General features: G+C 42.8%; 4 protein-coding genes across 4 annotated transcripts; 2 read left to right on the top strand and 2 right to left on the bottom strand.

The window, feature by feature from the left end:
* Positions 1 to 3837: 3837 nt before the first annotated feature.
* Positions 3838 to 7487, bottom strand: K444DRAFT_648168 (NACHT domain protein; the record flags this gene model as incomplete). The annotated part of the gene is made up of 8 exons (XM_024885433.1): positions 3838 to 4221; positions 4405 to 4805; positions 4859 to 5307; positions 5425 to 5613; positions 5671 to 5782; positions 5839 to 6855; positions 6903 to 7095; positions 7179 to 7487. The coding sequence occupies 8 exons, from the start codon at positions 7485 to 7487 to the stop codon at positions 3838 to 3840; spliced, it is 3054 nt and encodes a 1017-aa protein (XP_024727045.1).
* Positions 7488 to 7674: 187 nt separating this feature from the next.
* On the top strand, positions 7675 to 8812 carry K444DRAFT_259890 (uncharacterized protein). The gene has a single exon (XM_024871396.1). It carries the CDS (start codon positions 7924 to 7926, stop codon positions 8728 to 8730), a length of 807 nt encoding a protein of 268 aa, XP_024727044.1. The 5' UTR covers positions 7675 to 7923; the 3' UTR covers positions 8731 to 8812.
* Positions 8727 to 11750, top strand: K444DRAFT_546687 (uncharacterized protein; the record flags this gene model as incomplete). The annotated part of the gene is made up of 10 exons (XM_024876248.1): positions 8727 to 9325; positions 9373 to 9480; positions 9534 to 9751; positions 9804 to 9834; positions 9906 to 10099; positions 10150 to 11074; positions 11128 to 11313; positions 11368 to 11415; positions 11470 to 11576; positions 11635 to 11750. 10 exons carry the CDS (start codon positions 8727 to 8729, stop codon positions 11748 to 11750), a joined length of 2532 nt encoding a protein of 843 aa, XP_024727043.1.
* A 2882-nt stretch (positions 11751 to 14632) lies between these two features.
* On the bottom strand, positions 14633 to 16285 carry K444DRAFT_709620 (Glucooligosaccharide oxidase; the record flags this gene model as incomplete). Its single annotated transcript, XM_024888205.1, has 4 exons — positions 14633 to 15180; positions 15233 to 15779; positions 15828 to 16063; positions 16103 to 16285. The coding sequence occupies 4 exons, from the start codon at positions 16283 to 16285 to the stop codon at positions 14722 to 14724; spliced, it is 1425 nt and encodes a 474-aa protein (XP_024727042.1). The 3' UTR covers positions 14633 to 14721.
* Positions 16286 to 19867: the final 3582 nt, after the last annotated feature.

Below are 19867 nucleotides of genomic sequence, written 5' to 3'. Positions count from 1 at the left end.
CTTGCAAGGCTATACAGAGAGGTGAAATATTACTTGCCGACTATATTTACACCTCCTCGAAACAGCCCATTAGCCTCGTCGCGGTAGGGTTTATAGGTCTGACCTAGGCCTGAATTCTGACCTTCAAGTTAGTTTTGCCCAGAAATAATAATTATAAATAGACTTTTAAATTTATTAATATAATATTCTTAAAGTATATATTATTATAAAGTTAAAAGGAACAACGTGTAAAATCGCGACTAATTTGGCCAATTGCCTATATTTGCTATAGTCGGTCCGATCCAAAAGCAATAAAACGGTTACTTTTTTATGCCCATAATAACTTTTTAACTATAACCCTAATTAATTTATACTAAGTAATGCAATTATAGAATAGAACCAGGCGAAAATACCTATTAATTAGATTTTTAATATAATTTGTAGTTTATTAATAATCGAGGCTTAAAGTATATAGATTCTTTTTACTTTTTTGATTTTTCTCTATATAAAACGCAAATATATTTGCTTACTAAGGTTATATAAGCCCGGGCTTTAGGGAGAGATTACGGTATCTTACTAGCCTTATTATTAATATAATAATAATAATTAAGCCCTATAAGCTCAAATAAGCCTTTCTAAATACTAAATATAGCTTTTCCTGGTACTATATATATTATATATATAGTAGGGCCCTAATTATATAGGTTTCAAGCTAATTTTTGGCCGAACTAAATCTATAAACCTTACTTATTACTTAGCTACCTTCTTTCTCTTACTTTTATATATTATTCCATTTATCTATTACCTTTTTAGATATTATTCTATAGTATTTTTGCTTTTATATATATTAAGCAGCTTATTTAATACTTAATTCCTTCTAATATATATCTATCTAGTAGAATATACGGTTATAAAACCTCTATATAGTCTTAATTAAATAAGCTTCAAGTATCTTTATAACCTTAATCTTAGTATCTGGAAAGCTAGTCTTCTTTACTTAATAATATCGAGTTTTGCTATATCTCTAGTATATTTTAATTAGATTAATTTCGTAATAGAACTTTAATAAAAATATAGCCTTATATCTCTGATCTATAATAAGCTTTTTAACTTGAGACTTCTCTTTAAAGAAGTCTTAGTAATTTAATAGTATACGAGCTAAATAATACATTTATTTAATAGCAGGAAGGTATTTAAGAGATATAATATACTTAGTATTCTTTAGATACTTAAATCTTAAGCCAGGGATATTATAACCTTACTTAATAAGAATCTGTTCTATATTCTTAGGCTCTCTTTCTCTATTCGAATTAAGTTACTAAAGGACTTAAATAGTACCCTGTAACTCCGGAATTATATACTTTAGTAGAAAGTATATATCTTTTTTATAGGCCTTAATATTACTCTTTTTAATTCCTTCTAATTCCTTATTTATATTAAAGGCATTTAGTATATCTTTATTATATAAAGTATATATAAAAAACTAATTAAATATTAGAATAGTAATATAGTTTGGGTACTTTTATTTAAATATATTAAGTATTCTAGTAATCTGTACTAGTAGCTATTTTATATTCTACCAGGGGTCCCTATTTGAGCCTAAATATATAATTTAACGAGTATTTAAATTAGAATTATCCGGGATAAAAATGCCTTTATTATTTAGTATCCTAATATGCCCCTTAGGACCTATAAATTCAGAATTATAAATTAGTCTTTCTTTGCTTTTTTCGGGCATTTTTTGCTAATTATTTACTAGCCAGAGGCTCTTTTTATAATTAAATCCATAGAAATAGCTCTTATTATAGAAGTATATTATATATACCTGAACTTTAATTAGAAGTAAAAATTGAATTATATACTATATACTAGCTTTATCCTCTTTATATTAAACTATATATAATAAAAGCTTCTTTATTAAAAGTAAAAACACCTCTTAATAATACTAAATTATATTAGGGTATTTATATTCATTTATATAAAGCCCTTTCTTAGTCTTATAGTAATAAAAGCCGAGCCTAAAGAGCTATAAGTAAGCTATACTACGGGTAATAGGCTTTTCTATTATTAATAATAATCGAGGTAAAATCTCCTAATTAATAGTATTTAAGAAATCGTTTAGTATATTATTCTAAGCTCTTAATTAATTAACTAAATACGGCAGGCTAAAAAATATATTTATTATCTAGATAAAAGATATTTTTTCTTTTACTATTCCTAGTTTCTTACGAAATACTATACTACTATTAATAATAATTAAATAGCCTCCTAATTCGCTAAGCTAGTATCTTTTCATTATTTAAATAGTAATTACTAAAAGCTATTAAGAGTAATATATTAATTCTTTTAAGTTAATATTACTCTAGCTTTAGAAGCTATTAAATATATTACTAAAATAAATATAAATTAGTAATTATATATGGGATATATAGCTCTTTAGTTTGGGCTAGCTCAATATTTATATTATTAAGGACTTTTTAGTAAGTTATTTATATATCTAAAGCCTTGTTATCTCTATAAGTATTTCTAATAAGGGCATTTAAAAATAGCTCGTTTATTCTATTATCTTTATTTTTAAGCCTTTATTCTTTCCTTAATTATATATTCTTAGGGATATTAATTAATTCCCTAATAATATCGAATTATAGCTTCTTTTATTTAAAAAATAATACGATTATAGGAGTCTTAAGTCTATTAGATTATTCTATAATTTGAGTATTTTTTGCCCTCTAATTATATATATGTTTTTATTGAGTTCTTAATAGCTTTATTAATTCCTTTATTAATTTAAGAGTATACAAGCCTCTAAAAGCTGGAAATAATATTAGTATACTTATATTATAATATAAAAATAAGAAAATAAGATAAGAAACTTACTAGCCTATTCTAAAAGTCTTTATTCTTATTATATAAATATAGGCTTCTCTAAAATAATCGTCTTATTACTACTAATAATAAGCTTCTACTAAGTCCAAAAGAAAGTCGAATCTTTAAGCTCTACTTTATTATTTTATTTAATATCTGATTTATTAGAATCGTCCTTTATATTAGAAGGTTTCCTATACTATTTATTAATAAATACTTGAATTATAGCTTCTTTAGCTATAGTAAGAACTATAATTAAATTAAGAGTCAAATTAGCTTACTTACGTTTCTAAAGGCTTATAGAGATAGCTATTAGAAGTATATAAAAGAAATACTAAATTGGGTTTATAGTTATTAAAATATTAATATAATTATAGAAGAGCAGTTAATTAAAGGGGGCAGTCACGTAATAACTAAAGTAAAAAAATAATTATATAAAACGCAAAAATATTTACTCGCTTAATCACGTATATTATAACTTCCTTAATAATAAAGATATTATAATTTTGAGAATATAGAATTAATTCCTATAGTATATAGTATAGTTTTAATTAATAAGATTTATATTAATTAGTATGGTAGTGGTTTTTATTTTTTTTTATCGCTTTTGGATCGGACCGACTGTAACTGCTGTTGAATATTATTTACAAATTTCCTATATATGTTAGTAGGTTCTTTTAATACAAGACGAGCCGAATCTAGACTAACCATATAGCGGCGCAGCCTTCTGATTCTTGGAAGCTAAGGGCCATGTCCACGTTACTAACTAGGTCTGTCCAGACTATGAGGGTATCTAAAGGTGTTGGTTAGCCTCTGCTGTGAATATGCTGAGATCTTTGTACCTTGCTGCTTCTGGAATCCTTCTTCCTTGACGATTCCAGTATCTAGAAGGATTCGATCTGACTGATCTTCTGACTGTACGAGTATGCGCGGTTCTTTTCTAAAGCTGAATTTATTCTCCTGCGATAGGTGTCAGCCACATGTCCGTTTACATCAGACCCAGTCGGAAGATGACATCAGCACAATGCTTAGAAGACGCGTAGGGCAAGCGGAAGAGACGCGTACAAACATAAACACTGCTGTGCAGAAGCCGGTGCCTCTATCGAACCAGCTATTATCGCGCAACTCGTAGACTTTGACTCTTTTTTTGTCGTTGGGCGGATCAGGCGCTGCTTGTGCTATTGGAGCGCTTATTGGATGTTGCAGCTTTGGTACAGACCAGTCTAGAAGTGGAGGACTGCCTCCCGTACTTGAAGCCGACTCTTGGGTAGGCACATTGCCTATATTGTTGACCGTAGGCGAAGAGTGGCTGTGGGGTGTACCCTTACGAACAATCGGAGATGATGCCTGAGCTTGAGAGCCTTGTTGAAGGAATACCTGTGGCTGTGCAATCAACCCATTCATCCCGTTCATAATGATATCATTCGTTTGTGAATGGGTGTGAGGTGGCTGGATCTGAGCAGGAACTCCTTGGATGCCTTGATGGGATGAGGCTCCTTCAGTGGAATCCCTGTGGAAAACGGGATGTGCTTCTGATAATCCCTCTCTGCCTCTCTTCACCTGCCGCCTGCCCTGTAGGTGATGCTGCGGCCAAGCTGCCACTCTTCGTATCCTTTTTCTGCCCTGGACCGTCTCATGACATTTGATTTCATGATTCTTGAGTGCTCGAACCGATGTGAATGGAGGATATTGGCAGCGAGGGTACAGGCACTGAAGATGCTGGGTATGAGTAGCCTCATGCTCCACTCGAAGTTCGTTCTTATCGAACCCAGCCGTAGCTCGAGGGCACAAGGGAAAGCGGCAAGTGTATGCGGAGGTACGAAACTCTCTCTTGAAGAGCTCGAGTCCCTCTAGCGTCACTCCGGGGAAATCTTGGATAAGGAGGAGCGACTTGATGGTCGCTTGGTAGTTCAAAAGAACGTCGCGCAATTCTTTGACTTGCTCTAAATTTGCTGCCGGACCTTGAGGTTCACGTTAGAACAGGTAAAGGAATCAAATAAGCAAGCGGATATACCCTCTTTCTCAATTTCGTCTCGCAATCCTTTCCTAGATCGTGCTTCCAACGCGGCTCTGGCACTTGCATATAGTCCCTTGTGTCCTTTCAAAAGACCAAGGCCGTTTTCTGACGGGATTGAATGCTCTTTGTTGTCCAATGCGTTAGAAAACTCGCCTAGGCTGTCTAACTTCTGAGACAGGTCATTCATAACCAATGATAGCACGGGAAATTGACTGAAGGCATCATGTGATGTGATGATGGATAGGACATAGTCAACCCAGTACTCGTTAGCATAGATATGGAAGCCATGCAGTCCTTTCAGTACTCTTGAGGAACGGAGCGTGTTGGGGTAGTTTGGCTGAAATATTTCCAGCCCCGACAGAAGACACGTAAGGGAGGCAATACCATGCTCCTGTATCGTATTTTCCTCAGTTATGGGTATCTTACTCTGTGTGGTTTGAAGGTAACTAAAGCAGTAATCAGCGAAAAGCTTCTGAGGAGTCGGAAATCCCACGTGCTCTTTTACGGAGACATGAATGAAAGCAAAGCTCGAGTCGCGGCGCTGTTCGATAAGAGGTGCACACATGTCGAAGATGTACGATGGCACGAGTTCATCCACTATAGGGTTTCCGGCGCTGAAAGAGAGCGCCGACCGAAACTCACTCTTTCGAAGAGGTCGTTTTGCAAATGCTATCCATCCTAGTATCTGCCTCATTCGGTTAACTGAGCGAGAATCGAAGTTGGCGATGGTGTTGGTCAATATTCTCTCATAGCTAGGAACGGTCAAAATTGAAAAATAGCACTCGACTCGGAGAGGTGTATATACTCACAACTCGGATAACTCGCGAGGCAGGGTGTTAATAGCAGCTGTAATCTCGTGACGACTATGGAAAATATTAGTGGCAAGATAGTCAAGTACTAAACGAGCCCATAGAAACATGCCTAAAATCCGGGTCAGTATTGTCATATTCTATAACTGGAGATAACATTACACGAACCATCCGCTTTTCTTGCGATGTTTCGCCCCATTTCTGTCAAATCAGATCCACGGAGTCCTAGTTGCGACAATCTGTGGGCATCGGCCGTCAACCTGTGGGTGGCGTATGTCCAGATGGCTTCTTCTAGGCATTCTTTCTCGTCACTCAGAGAAAGCACCGGTTGCTTCCTGAGGACCTTTTCAAGAAGTGGCGAGGTTCGACATGAGACAAGGACCTTGAATACAGCACCACGTGCTTTTGCTCCACTGGCCACTTTGCGCATCAAACTGATGACTTGACGTTGCTTTTCAGCCTCAACTTCATCGAGTCCATCTAAGAAGATATGAATCGGCCGACTCTGGCCTGGCTCGCCTAGGAGTGCAGCGACTACTGTCGCCATCAACTGCTCTAATGCTGTGATACTTGCCATCTTCTTGCAGACAACGTATTCCCAATAGATATGCGCAATCAGATCGTCGTTAGCATGAACTAGTTGGAAAAGCAACGACCTGAGAATCTTGTCGTACTGGGTCGAGGAGGCATATGAAGAAGTGCAGAAATGAGTAACAACTAAAGACTTTGGTGACGATGCACGCAAAAAGGTGGCCAACCTTCCGACGATGGTGCTCTTGCCGGTTCCTGGGTTCCCTTGCAGCCAAAAAAAGGGGGGATCTGGCTGAGGCTTCAGCCAGGAGACCATCGTCGAGTTTTTCAAGACCCACCCACATGTTTCGGGGTATTTCGTTCCTTCAGTCGACAATTTATCGAAGATTGCTACCTGGTCAGTGTCGTCTAGCTTCAGCCACGTGGAGATGGTTTCGAGATGGCCAGCAGTCTGCTCTTCTTCGTCACGGGCGAGCTTCGCAAGGGCGTCCTGCCTCCAGGCCTCCAACTTGTCTCTCGTGTCCCTCGCTTCCGCAATGTGATGGGCATTGGCCTCTTTGTCGATCTGCTCTTCATGTCTTTTTAAATCGTCAATGATATTGTCGAACCTCCTTTGGAAGCGGCCCCAAGAGGTGAGAAAGAGTACTTTCCAGCCTACTCAACTTAGCAGATTCCTGGCGCTGCGGTTTGACAACACTTACAGCTCCGTCGCACGAAGGTGTACGCTTGTTTGTGAAAGCGAAGAATATCGGCATAGAAGACGGCGAGAGTCAGCTGGAAGCTGGCGTTCTGACTGAAGGTTGCACCTAGGACTCGAAATCTGTTCAGCGACTCGCCAATTCGCGAGTACGCTTTGATGATCTCCTCGAATGCTTCTACATAGTCTGCCGTAACCTGCACGAAGTGCAGCAGCGAGTTAGAAAGTGTCCCGTACTATAGAATAGGGTTGATAATGGCACCAAACAATCTCGACTCACTTTGAGGATCAATTTTATCGGAGCCCAGATCCACGGAAGGTACGGAGTTCCGTTACAAAGAACTTCGACCGCGGCGGAATAGTGTTGGAGCCCGGAAAAGAGCGGCATCAGGCGACGCATGTTGCGCAAGGAAGACCGCGCTGCAAGCTGGTTTTCAATATCCAGGGCTGCTTTTTGCACACTTTCCAGCGTGGCACTGCCAAAATCGTGAGAGTCTGCGGGAGAAACAGCCCTCTCCAAATCTTCGAAAGCTTCGCGGATCGTCCGTTTGGCTGCCTCGACCTTTCGGTCTCTCCTGGGGAGGGGCATCGTTACCCGACGTGCAATTGAAAGGGAATAAAGTCTCAGAAGCAGAAAGACAGATGACAGGAGGGGGCAGGGCAGGAGAAATGAGATGTCGTTAGATCACGTTACGCACCGAAGTTTCCTGGAATACACCGCCCCTTCAAAAACCTCGTTGCACAGTTACACTGCATTAAAGCGCTACCCAACGCCACGGAAGCCCAACCAAAACAATATCTCGGCGGGTGGTAATAGGTCCACTCCAGCGCCACAATGCGCTGTTCAGCAACCAAGAGGGGCTGTGCACGTCGCATCTTCACGTGAAAACGCCGAGGCGAACCGTGAGGCTCACTGATGAAAAAGAAAGCCATTCTCCAGCCTCCGCTCACAGCTCATCAGTGAGGCTCGTATCGCATTGACTAACGCGAGAAACTGGCATAGCGAAGACTACGCCGCTCAAGCCATGGAGAATCACTTCATCCCCGAAGGTGCAAAACGTCGGCGCTTGGAGGCGACACAAAGTGACCCAACCGGCTCGGCAGCAACCTGGAAGCCGTCTACGACACCCGCTCCACGGTCCGCAGGTGAATTGGTCTGGGCCAACGACAGTGGCGGAGGATTTGCAACTCAATTCAATTTGAATCCATTGCCGGCCCTAAGCCAGCCCGAAACCAGCTCCTGGAGCAAGAGTAATCGGCTCGCTCAGGGAAACCACGGTGTCGATACAAGATGGCAAAGCATGAACGACCAAAATCTGTCCCCTTCCCCGTTCTTAGCTCCAAGCTATGGATCTTTTCCGGTGATGGTTAGGGAAAGCTGGAACACAGTCACGACAGCTCACGAATACTCTATGCCGCAGTGCATGGACTGGAACATTGGTGGTCGCCTTGGCCAAGCTCAACCAGATCTAAATACTTCTTGGACCAACCGCAGACAGCTCGATCATCACTCACGGGTGGCTGCCTTGCATTTTGAACCGGCGCCAAATTATTCTGCCAAGGTTTATTCCTATGGAGCCATGCCAAGTGTACAGTCGTTGGAGCCTATTCGATCGAATGCGCTCAGTACGGAAGTCCCGTTCCAGACACAGATGGTGGTGGCAACCCAAGCAAATCAAACAGTCAGTTTAGGTTCGAATATATCATGTACAAACAATGGGACAAATGGGCTCGTGCAAACGCCTTCTAGAGCTGACGGGGACGAGTTCATCTGTTTTGGCATGGTGAGAACGTACAAATTCTCTCAAGAGGGCCCATCCGCTTACTTATGAGACGACAGGTTCTAGGCATTGCGGGAGAATGCCAACTTCCTTCTGGGAGTTATCAACAGCTAGGCTCTTCCACTCACGCCGTCAGACTTGATACGTCCTCCAAATTCGGCTCCTCTTCCGATACCGACTTCAGTGGCACCATCTCAAACCAGCAGCATACTGAACTATTGCAGGCACTCCTCGACGAGACATCTCTCACGCTTCAAGTGAAGTGTAAGTTTGGAGATGAACAAGTAGTGCATCCAAATCTGAGGAGACGTCTGCCTTGCATGAGGCCGTGTTCGCTCTTGATTATTATCTACGGGTCGGCCTGTCTCTGTGAGGATGTTGGCAGCTTTTTCCAGGACCATGACATATATTTGCAAGACCCTCGAGGCTGCGAATTAGATGTTAGGTATTGTAATCCCCACCGACTTTCCTCCATGGACCTGGGGTCTTGCCCAATGACATCGAAATTGGGATTGCAAGGGGATCCGATTGGGGCCTTTAACTTGGAAGAAGCCCCTCAACAACCAGATATTCTCGCCATTCTCGATTCTCAGGAAGATCTACTAGAAGCTCCCCAGCCAGACGCGATTCTAGCCGATCTTGAACGGTAAAGATAACTTGATGACGATGTCAACTTTGCTAATTCTTTCCAAGACATCAAAAACAAGCTCTGACTTTTATGCTGCAGAGAGAGCAGGGATGGGCTTTTAATGGCCAAACTCCGGATATCTGGGAAATGAAGAAAACTAGCCAAGGCTATTGGTGGGTTCCCACTTCATCTTCCAATAAGCCTTAAATCTAACAGTGCGTGAAAGCTTCATCAACAGGATCTCGGGTGCTTATCAAACTGAGGAGCCACCACAATTTTTTGGGGGCATCATCGCAGATCCCATGGGGCTTGGCAAAACATTGAGCATGATAGCCCTGATTGCCACAGACTTAAAAGGGTATCGCTATGGGGACTTTGTGATGCATAGCAGTATTGGTGAAGATTTATCAAACATGACCACACTTGTCATAGTGCCTCCACCAGGTAATCACCTTCCCATTCCCTGACTTTGTGGAAATTTTAACTTGCTATCAAGTGCTCGACAGCTGGGAAGAGCAACTATCACAGTAAGTCTTGTACATTGTGTCCTTCATCCATTCTTACTCCACTTTGAATGACGTCACTCTAATTCAATCAGACATGTTGTGAAATCTCGTCTAACATGGGGCCGTCATCATGGCAAGTCTCGTTTGACCAAAATCTCTGAATTACACAGCTACAATTTGGTATTGACGACTTACCATACCGTGTCAGCTGAATGGAGAAATGGAAACCAGGCTGAGATGTCCATCCTTTTTTCAACCCACTGGAAACGTGTGATCCTTGATGAAGGTAGCGTCATATCTCACAGCGGCATCTTGCATCTACACTAACAGATACAGCACACATCATTCGCAATAGCGGGTCGCAAATGGCCAAGGCGATATGTTCTCTTCCCGCTTCTTCCCGATGGGCAGTGACAGGAACTCCAATTCAGAATCGCCTTGGAGATCTTGTAGCTCTTTTGAAATTCCTTCAAGCGCACCCATACGGTGACACAGGGAGGTTTGAAGCCGATATAACTCTTTTGTGGAAGACAGGCGGAGTCGGGGAAGTAGAGGAAGCCGTCAGGAGACTTCAGCGATTATCTGGATGCCTTCTGCTGCGGAGGCCAAAGGAAACCATCAACTTGCCCCCAAGGCGAGACCTGAAATGCGTCGTGGAGTTTAACGTCGACGAAAGAGCACTCTATGACGAAATAAAGAGCCGAACGATCGCAAATTTCAAAGAAACTACTCCCCAAGGCACTGACAGATCTAATTCCACTACCTGTGTTAATATTATCCAGCAAATCAACTCGCTGCGTATGATTTGTAATATGGGACTTCAATACCACTCGCGTTACGACAATACCGCTGCCGAAGTTGGTTCGGAAGGGCAAATCAAATGGGCGGAAGTCGCGCAGCAAGCTTTCGACTTTCAGCTTGAAGTCGGATCCATAATTTGCCAGTTCTGTTCATCATCACTCGATGTGACAGAAACTCTACTAAGTGAGCCTGAGACCCAGACGCAGCCTCGGTTCTCTGAATGCCTGAGATTCATCTGCTCCGAATGCACACAACGCCTCCACAGGGGCTCAAAACCCATCTCGTGCGGGCACACCACGTCCCATACCACTGCGCCAGTTTCTACGAGTCGTACAGAGCCCGAGGAAGCAGCCCCTCCAATACCCCTTATGGAAGATTACCAGACCTCTTTAATCAACCTTCCCTCAAAGGTTACGTCCCTAGTGACGCAGCTCCAGACCCAACAAGCCGATGTGAAGTGGTGAGTTCCAAACTGCGATGGATATGTCTCCCGCTTATTCTGTGACGTCCTAGTCTTGTATTCTCGTCATGGAGAATGACTCTCGAAGTCGTCGAAGCCGGCCTCAAGCAAGCTAATATCCAATATCTGCGCTTTGATGGCAAAGTCCCGCAGAAAAATAGGCAAGCTATCATCGAAAGGTTTCGGAAAGACCCGTTAATCAGGGTCATGATTCTCACACTGTCCTGTGGAGCTGTTGGGTGAGTCTTGAGGGAAATTGTTTACATTGTTGACATAATGCTCATGGACTCTAGTTTGACGCTGACTGAAGCCTCTTACGCCTACCTCATGGAGCCTCATTGGTATCAGTTTCCCCTTACGACCGATTAGGAGCGTCTTGCTGACGTCCAATCCAGGAACCCAACAATTGAGGAGCAGGCATTAGCACGAATACACAGGATTGGCCAGAAGAAAGAGGTTACGACAGTTCGCTTCTTCGTGAGGGATACATTTGAAGAGGCGAGTTCTGCCATCTAGTAAACGGAAAATTGAGAAAAGGGGCTGACATACCGTCTAGCGAGTGATGGAAATCCAGAAGTCCAAAAAGGATTTGGCTAGTTTGTTATTTTCTCCGCGTGGAGATAGTCAAGCCGGAGATGTTGAGCGTCTTCAGGTTTGTTTATCACTCAAATATTGAGAGAGCAATGCTCGGAAGTCTTTGAAACTTGCTAACACGATAATAGTGGCTCTGCAGCTTGCTCTGATAGAAGAAATGTTGTCAGACGAGAAGCTAGTACCTCCTCGAGATAACACAGTGTAAGGTGCAGTGAAGAATCCTAAGAGCGATTCCGGGCTACGGGCAGACCTGTCAGGAATTCGCGATCTGTAAAGGCCCATTCCCCAAGACGAGCCATAGCGCAATCGGCCCACCGATTGCCTAATCGGGTGTCCCCATTTAGTAATAGGAGGTTGGATACGATTCGGGACCCACAGTGGGTCCCGATTTGATAATCGCATAATATTTGGGTCTCGGCCTTAAGGGGCTGAAACTAATAAATCTACTAGTCTGCCCTAAATATATCTTTACCCCTATATGCCTCCCTTTACTTAAGAATCACCATTTATGCCATAGTATAGCCTTATTAAAAGTACTCTTAAGCATATCCCCAACCCTAGACGCAGTATAGTAGAGATTTTGTCTCTCTGGTTACGTGGTGCGGTCATGTGACCCCGGACGTCCGCAGTTGGCTAATTACTAAGTCAAAAAGGGAGCAAAAAGAGCCAGGGTAGCCCCTAGGCGTAGTGTGAGAGCAAGAAAGTAGGGGGCGAAGTAGGGAGGGGGGGGAGAGTATGAAATGCATTAATATATCTTTAATTTTTATAAATACCGAAACCGAAACATTTCCCGATTGGGTAATCGGTATCCCGACTCGTATTCCCCTCCTATTGACTAATCGTAGCGCGCGATTGGGCAATGGGGACCCCCCCTCCCTTTCCCATTGGTAAACCGCTCGTATTGGGGAATAGGCCTTTATAGATACCTGATGCGAGGACCCTTATCAGCCAGCCGGTTACTAAGCTTTATCTTTAGACGTAAAGCAGATGACGGAAAGGAGAGCTCCCAAACCTGGGGGTTTACAAGAGCATATGAGGTACTAATAGATCGAAAGCTTTCGAGCATTGACTTTAGTAGCAGAACCACAAGACCACTTGTAGCGTTGCAAAGGCTAACCGGAATAGTAAAGTCCCCGGGATAACTATGGAAAGCTGCAAGTACCGAGTTCAGGGTCCCTAAGGCAGGCGATTTGATATGGCACTTGTTGCATAATAGAATAAGAACAGGAAAAGACCTGGACTAGCTAATAGAAGAACTCCAAATATGCCCGATCTATAGGATAGATCTAATAATATGATATATATGGCTAGAGTATATAATTGCGAAAGCTATCTGGGAAGAGCTTGACTTGATCCTAACAGGTCTAGGGAATACAGGACAAGAAATAAGGCTTGTTCCCCAGAAAACGGTCAATAAATTCATTATCTTTATGGCCTTTAGCATGTTCCGGACTAAAGATCCTAAAGATAGAAGGTAGAAGGTTCTTTGCCAAACTATAATATGGTATATTTGAAAAAACTTCCTGTTATACTTCTTTGTATCCAACTATAGATTACGGGAACCAGATATGACCAGAAATAACTATAGAGAGGCAATCAAGAACCAGGTTCTAGTAGACCGGGTAGCTTGCGTACCAGAGAGATACCAAGACCGGGAAATGAACCCGATAGAGTTTGAAGAGAGATAGGGAGAATCCCCGCAATAACTGAGCATTATTCGCGGGCCAAGGTTCCTGTAGAGATCCCCGAGTATAAGAGAGGTAGATCCTGAACCTGAGGCGGACGGGATCAACTGTCTGGGACCGGACAGAGATATGGAGTGGGAAACAGAATCAGAATAGGAAAATTAGGTATTGAGATAATATAAGACATGGCAGACGGAGAGTATGACTTCTCCCTAATTATATAGAGTCGAGACCTGTACTTGGCTAGCCGTTAAACTAAAATAAAGGGTGCAAGTGATCTAGTAGGTCGGGTTCGATTCCCGATATGTGGCTCCTGGTGGCATGATACCTCCCCCTGGCTTGATCTTAGTTATTACACAACTAAGATTAGCTGAACGATAAATAACCTAAAGCTGGATCAGCCAGCCGGTTATTCCTCGGAGTGCGCCCTGCAATGCGGGGTTCCTTACAAAGTACATGGGTTTCTAGGCCTCCCGAGCGGGAAAGAATAAACAAACGCAGACAAAAAGAAGAAGGGATCAAAATGTTGACCTCTCAATATTTACAAGTATCTTATCAGATTGTCTTCACTGTGGAAATTGAAACTAAGTGTGGAAGAGCGTGAAAAGTGGGGACGAAAGTGAAGCCGTGCGGTCGGTATTCCTTAAGAATAGAGAGCATATTTTCCATATGACTTATCAGTGAGAGAAGGTCGGTGAACCAAATCCGGAATCGAGCATGCAAGCACTATGCAGAGAAGAATCATCCGAGATTCCCGAGAGGGGAAGAAACCAAGTCTCCATTTGAGGAGTCGGACTGAAGAAACGGCCGATGAATACGAAGAAGCACTACCGAATTGGGAGATATGAGAGTGCCTTCGGAACGCAGTTTCCAGACTTCCGGGAGCCCTTCCAACGATTATTGTGGGCCGCGAGTAGATACCTTGAGGGTAACCACGTGCCGGGTAAATAGTGAGCCTATCGACCTGCTTCGACTCCGGATTCGGCGGGGCCTATTCTTGGAAACGAGCAGCGATGTTCCGACGACCAAATTTTCGACCCTGCCAACACTTTAAGGATATTTGAATCTCTAGAGAGCTTACCCATGGCCAAGTAGCATTCCGGTTCTAACCAAGGCCGTGGTGATGGTTCTTGGAAATTAATTTGCACTCTAGTTTTGACCTTTAATACATTGTGTTAAAATAGAATATGAACGTCGTATCACAGGCATTCTTGACATAATTGAAAGTGAAGAACACTGTTATTCAAGTTACTTTTGATAGCTAATTACCAAATGCGACCCGCCTTCCTAACACTGACATATTCATCAACATGAGAGAAACCATTTTGAGACTCTCAATTGCTTCTCAGCTGTGCATCATCGAACCGTTTAAGAATTGACAGATTGAGGGTTCATGAACACCTGATATGGATCGTACTTTGTCTTGATCTTGGACAGCTTCTCGTAATTGTCCAGCCAATACTCAGTATGTGCCTCATGTTTAGTCAATCCAGGATCGGCGTAGTTGATATACATGCCCAGCGTCCCGGGGTAAGTGGTCTTGACAGTATCAACCCAACCATTCAGAAAATTTTGGCCACCAGCAGGGTATGCCACATTGTTAGCAACACGGTCGTAGAGCTCGAATTTCCAGAGAGCGTTGCGGTGAGCATAAGAGGTGCTATCGTGGGGCACGGCTGTGATTGCTGAGGTTGGGCCCCCATGGAGATCGATGATGCAGTACCAGTCGCGAGTATTACTGTTAGCAACGCTATACCAGTAGTCAGTGAACTTGTCAAGTTCAGGAGCCGAAATCCAGTTGGTCATCATCGACTTGGAATAGAAGTTCTGGAGGACATGTCAGTGCATGAACAGAAAAACGAGAAAATGTTAGACTTACTTCATGAATGTCATAGTCGAGCGGCATTGTTATGTCCATGAAAGCCCATTGTTTGATGGAACCAATCCAGTCAGAGGAAAATATGTTCGAGGTCTGAGGTGTTCCAGGGATTTTCGCAAGAAGTGCGTTGAAAATTGGATCAAACTGAGCCTGTGTCCCCTGATAAACTCCCCAGAAATTAACGCCGCTGGCAGCGATAAAAAGCCGAGCGCTCATTTCTCTGGGTAGGTCAGTGCTATTGGCATATGCTTGGAAAACATCCAACACCTGACGAGCTTGAGCTTTGGTCCAGACATATTTGAGATCCCAATTGATGAGTTGGTCAATTGCGGGTTTTGTTTCGAACTTGTATTGAGTGACGATGCCGTATGAGGATCCAGCCCCACGGAGAGCCCAGAAAAGATCAAAGTTCGAGGTATTGGAAGCAATTACAACACTTCCGTCGGCAAGAACGACTTGCGCTTCGACCAGAGCATCAAGTGCAAGACCCCAAGAATGAGATGCGTGACCATAACCACCGTGCAAGACATGCCCTCCAACACCAACACTAAAAATATTAGATGCTGCAGAAATGGGGAGGATACGATTGCCTTACCCCGGGCATGTTCCATGACTGAAAGCACGTTTGCCTTGAGCATAAAGAGATTGTGCAATATTTCCAAGTCTACCCGCTGGGCCAACTGTTGCAATATATGTTGTATTGTCAACAACCACACTGTTCCAGTACTTCAAATCAATCATGAAGTGGCCATCTTCTCCTCCGAGGCTGTGAGCTGCGTAGCTGTGTCCTCCAGATTTTGGGTTGATCTTCAAGCCAGCCTTGACACCACACTTGACAGAAGCTTGCACTTATGCCAGTGTAGTTGGCACGGCCACTGCCACGGGGGTGAAGGGGAGACGCAAGTTGAAGGGTGTGATAGTAAAGGTCAAATTTGCGGGCCCAGGAATTCCTTCGGCTGTCAGGCACTCTTGCAGTTTTGTGTGCTTATTGACCGCCGCAGCACTAGCGAGAATGGGTACAACGAGCGTCCAGGCCGCTTTAGGGATCAGCATGATGATGATGGAGTATCAACTATTCTTGAACAGATTAGGATTGAATGGTAGATCAAAGTAACGAAGAGGTTCATCAGAACTCTTTATACTTTACGAGGGCGTCAATATGACACTAAGGTGTACCTGAACGCCCTTCATCGGGAGCAACTCTGCCACCCTCCGTTCCTGAAGTCCTTTTGAATAGTCGAATAATTAAGATATTTAGTCTTTCTTGGCTCAAATTCAGGCTTAATGATAAGCTGGGACGCGCTTTTCTGCTTACAATACTTCAAGCTATGAGTGAGGGACTTGATCTGATCCTGCGAGAAAGTGACACATCCTTCTTCATGAGGTATTATTGGGCCACCAGGGAGCCGAAAATACGACTCTGGCTTACCCCCAGGGTTGAAAATGAGGCAGCGAAAGCGAAAGCGGGGGATTCTAGGTACCTCGCGCCTTATGGTCCGTATGAGTAAGATGTGCGAAAAGTGACGTAGAAAGAAACAAGTCTTCACAGGTTTGGATATCTGTTTCATTGGGTCGGTTATGAACGATGGTCGGCCGTAAACCGGATTCTTGGCGTAAGCAGAGTGTGATTCCGGGGCCACTTCTACTTTTGTTTCGGGAATCTAGGCTAATGTAGTAATTGGATTTAGCTCATTCCGGGCCATTAGCTGTATACGATATAGGGAGTAGGTACTGCTAGGATATAATAGGCTGAAGTCGTCCCCTCATTGTTCGGGACTGTCATGTTCCGGATAAATAATCCTCCATAGTAAAACTACTGTCATTCAGGAGCGAATTATTTATTGTATGGTAGGTACAAGATGTAGCTTGCTAAATCAGGACTAATTTCCATTTGAATCGATAAATTTGTCTTACCCCTCTTACCTTTAAGACCCAACGTGCAGGAACGGAAACTTCCTAAATGCTAAGATAGCCTAATAATCCAAATCAACAAATTTTGTATACCCGTTGCTATTGTGAATCAGACAACTTGGAGTCTTGTTGTTATCTTGAAGAAATAGTACGACTGGATATCTTAGACAGCTCATGGTGCAACGGGAAACCCGATGGCGTAAAAGGTCTCTCCGGTGTTACTTGAGTTGGGTCAGGCTTTTTATCGACAGTTTGGACTGCTAATTGTTCTTGTTAAAGGGATGTAGGGTTGCTAGAGACGCAATGAAAAGCATAAGATGCTTTACGCAGTTTGGTCTAGCTATAATGAAATCCTCGGAGTCACAGGTACTTGCTTCACGTGCAACAATATTCCCCGAATGATTTTAATAGTTGTGAGCCTTCAAGAAATCTACAACGGCTTGTTCATGAAATGTCACACAGGTGAGAAGTGGGAGGCTTCATTCAACCTGGACGTCATAATTATTCTAAGACTGATTCATTTCCCATTGTCAGAAAGATATGCAACATATACCGCGGTCATTGGAACATCCAAGAAATGTCATTTCTTTCTCCCCTTCTGCCAGAAGACAATTTCTGAGAAGGAGCGTCCTATTATCGCATCACGTGATGACGAGGCTATTTGTCCTTCAAAACTCTCGCCTAGCAAGGACTTTAAGGCATGGTCACTCAATGCGGTGGAAAGGAGATGTGCTTGCAACATTATGAGCAATGATCCAGGTTATGACGTGTTTACTTTCCGGCTTTATGGTAGTGGTGAATTTCTCGCTTAAGCCCCTTTTCTCCAGTCCAACATCACTCCAGTTAGCTGCGCGCTCGGCAAAGAGCAAAGGGACTCCCGAAGGCTCGTAAACACAACCAAGACTTTGAATTTTGAATTTCAGTGACGATCATCACGTAGATGGGCAACGGATGAATCAGATTGCATATCAAGATCATGTAGCGAGTGGCAAGATGGGTTTGACAACCACTAAAATACGCAAGCAGATGTTAGAGTCAGAAAAGATGATCAGGAAATGTCTAATTCAATTACTAAATAGCAATAATTTGAGATAATTATAAAGGATCATTGCCCACAGCATCTGGGATCAAATGTTCGTCGCCTCAAGATAAATCTATTACAATGCTTGCTTACGTTTCCCTCTCCTCCAACACCGTCGCCTCTACTTCCTCCCCCTCCCTTCAACTAGTAGCTATAGGTTTCCATTATCACTATTTTGATCGAAACAAAAAAAGCCTCCAGCCATGCAACACGTCTTGAAGAAAACACTTTCACTGGCGTGGTTTCAAGCCATTAAATGGTGAAGTCTCAACCGGGACTGCTTCCGCGCTACCGTTAGACGGCCAGCCAATTTACAAGTTTCAATGTTCTCCGCCAGAAAAGGACTTATAGTCAATTGAGCTAATTCAACTAAGTAGTATTTTATGTGTTTAAGTTACTTTCTTATTGGACTTGCTAAAGTACCGGTTCAAGCATATAAAACTATCTCAACGAGGGAAAATGTGCCATATTGACTTCGAAGTCTTTAAGATTATACCGAAGCTCAAACTTTATTTCTCTTTAGATTAAAGGACTTCCATTGCTCGAAGTCATCCTATTGTCAGAGAGACGACATAATTTTTCCATTGAGAGAAACAATAATAAAGCTCGTGAAACTACTGAATTATTGATCTTCATACTCGTAAGTGATTGACCATCTGCTATCCAGCGTCAGGATTGTTCTTCTCGTAAAAGATCCTCATTACTTCAAATTTCAACAGAATGCTGTCCAAGCAGTTATCAAGTGTGAAAGCTTTGGTATCTTTTACCAATTTCTAATCGTCGCAGAAGAGTAAATAGGAGCAAATTGTTTACTAGGGCCAAGAACTTGAAGTTCTTATAGAACTCTTTTACAATGGTCTCCGGTATGGAAGAATTACGGGCTTTATAATTAATACCGAGTTTGGCATAGCTCACTAATATCAAAGTCATTGAAATTTGGTTTGCGTGCGTTCAATATTTATAAATACTTCGAGCTTCTAACAAATCACCTCGTGCCACTAAATTCAAACTTTTCAAAATTTAGACAGCTGTAAATTTCTCCGCCAAGGCGTAAGAATCCTGTGGGTATATAAAACGGCCTTCTTGAACGTTGATCTTCCACTTCCCACGGTCTTCTTCCACAACCAATCTTCCCGAACATACTATGGAAGATGACACATCCAGCTTACCTCATTTTTGCCCTACTCAAATACTTGAGATGGGCATGGGACGCCTGGCAATTGGACCTATGAATCCCTACGGTATAAACTTCCAGGGGAACGGGGGATTGGGGCTACGGCGGGAGGAAGACCGGGGGCGCGAGGAATATGATGAGCACTGCCGTTGGCTCTCTGAGGAGACAAATAGACTGCAAGCGGAAACCAAGCGTCGCCAACAGCGTGCGTAAGAGGAGTATGATTGGGAACACTCAGCATCAAGAGGCTGGAGAAAGCAGCTTCACGGCCGAGTAGTGTATTTCCCAGAGCTTGATCAACGTCTCAAGCCAGCAACTGGGGCTCTGGAACCTCACCCCCAGGAGCCTCGTCGTGTATGCGAAGCCCTTATTGCTCGGGAACGACGAGAAACCGACTCGTTGAACTCGTTAGCTGCGACAACCTCGAGCACGAGAAGCTTTTACCAACTTCAGTGGTTTGCACTCCACC

This window comes from Hyaloscypha bicolor, assembly GCF_002865645.1.
Source record: "Hyaloscypha bicolor E unplaced genomic scaffold K444scaffold_183, whole genome shotgun sequence".
NCBI lineage: Eukaryota > Fungi > Ascomycota > Leotiomycetes > Helotiales > Hyaloscyphaceae > Hyaloscypha > Hyaloscypha bicolor.
The sequence above is the reverse complement of the archived record's forward strand: the minus strand, read 5'-3'. Positions and strand labels throughout refer to the sequence as shown.

Coding starts and splice junctions, on each gene's coding strand:
- K444DRAFT_259890 (XM_024871396.1), top strand. CDS start 7,924: ATGGAGAATCACTTCATCCCCGAAGGTGCAAAACGTCGGCGCTTGGAG.